The sequence below is a fragment of the Anneissia japonica genome, unplaced genomic scaffold (genome assembly GCF_011630105.1).
Source record: "Anneissia japonica isolate Jap-2015-1 unplaced genomic scaffold, ASM1163010v1 scaffold6870_len1464_cov177, whole genome shotgun sequence".
In the NCBI taxonomy this organism is placed as follows: Eukaryota; Metazoa; Echinodermata; class Crinoidea; order Comatulida; family Comatulidae; genus Anneissia; species Anneissia japonica.
In genome coordinates, this window is record NW_022729914.1 from 1 (window position 1) to 1,439 (window position 1,439).

At 50.7% G+C, this 1,439-nt stretch overlaps 1 protein-coding gene across 1 annotated transcript; it reads left to right on the forward strand.

Moving 5' to 3' along the window:
* Positions 1-752: 752 nt before the first annotated feature.
* On the forward strand, positions 753-1,367 carry LOC117114762 (serine/threonine-protein kinase pim-1-like; the record flags this gene model as incomplete). Its single annotated transcript, XM_033258454.1, has 1 exon — positions 753-1,367. A coding segment is annotated over exon 1 (615 nt), but the record flags the coding sequence as incomplete, so codon positions are not given.
* Positions 1,368-1,439: the final 72 nt, after the last annotated feature.

A 1,439-nucleotide genomic window follows, 5' to 3' on the forward strand; every position in this document is an offset into this window, starting at 1 on the left:
GTAGCTTTGCAAATCATTCACAATGGGTAAATCGAAGGATATGGTTGAAGTGCTCAAGTCTGAAACCTGAAATTGGAAGCCAAAGTGAAAGAGGCAGAAGCTACTGCAAATGCCATGTACCTTCAGAAGGCCGATCTCGAGCAGCGAAGCGCTCTGTGGTTTCGAACCAGCGATACGAAAGACAGGGAGATACAGATTCTAAAGGATCAGCTGCAGAAGGCGAACATGGATATGGCGAGACTGGCATCGTCCATACCGAAGAGCGTTGAAATGGCGAGAGAAATCAAGACTCTGTCGGAGATGAACGAGCTTCTGAGAAACCAATGCAGTTCCAGATCTGCAGTTGCAGATTTCAAACGAGAGAGAAGAGATCGTGAACGGTTGGCGTCCAGAGGTGGTAGATCCGGTTCAGGAGTCACCAAAACTGTAAGGTCGGTCATCCGGCAGCTTCAGATGCTCGTCCGTCGAGACGGTTACGTCGAAGTGGACGGACCCGGCGGCCACGATCTCGAAGTGGACTGCCATGACGGCAGCGCCATCGCCGATGGCGATGAGGCGAGTAGCAGTAGCAGCGACGACGACGACGCCGAAGACAACAACATGAACACCAACCGCGTGATCCACGATACGACGGATAACAACCTTGTTAAGCAGTGTCTTCTTGAACGATTTCAATTTGAAAAAATAAAATAAAAAAAAAACAAACAAATATTTGAGTTTCCATTTTCTGTTTATTTGTTGTTTTGTGAGCAATGGAGAAGTATGACTTGACAAAACATATTTTCAACGGTACTTTCGGCAGCGTGTTCGCCGGCGTAAGGCGTTCGGATCAACTTCCGGTTGCAGTTAAAAAGGTGAAAACGACGTGCAAGTCGTACCCCTCGGACAAGCACGGCAGAATGGTTATCAGGGAGGTCCATTTTCTCGAGCTTGCTTCCGATATCGAGAACTGCATCCGTCTGCTCGAGTGGAAGCACGTGGGTCCGCACCATTTCTTGGTGATGGAAAGGCCGGTGAATTGTTCGGACCTGCATCAGGTGATAGAGGAATTCGGCATATTGGCCGAGAACAAGATACGCCGCATATTCCGGCAGACTGTTCGGGCGTGCATCGCATGCGCCGAAAAAAGATTCGTGCACGGTGACATCAAACCGGAAAACATCCTCGTGGACCTGGACAGATGGGACGCCAAACTCATCGACTTCGGATTCTCCCGATACTTCGACGACGATCGTCCGTTCTTTTACCTCGAAGGTACGACCGATTACCTTCCACCCGAGTGGGAACGAGAAGGCTGCGTGCGTTCCCTTCCGGCCACCGTTTGGTCGTTGGGCCTCGTCCTGTTCGAGATGTGCACGTTCTTGGACGTGAGCTCACGCAAGCCGTCCGACATCGAGAACGTCACCGACGACGTTCTTCGGTCTCTTCTGCTGTCGATT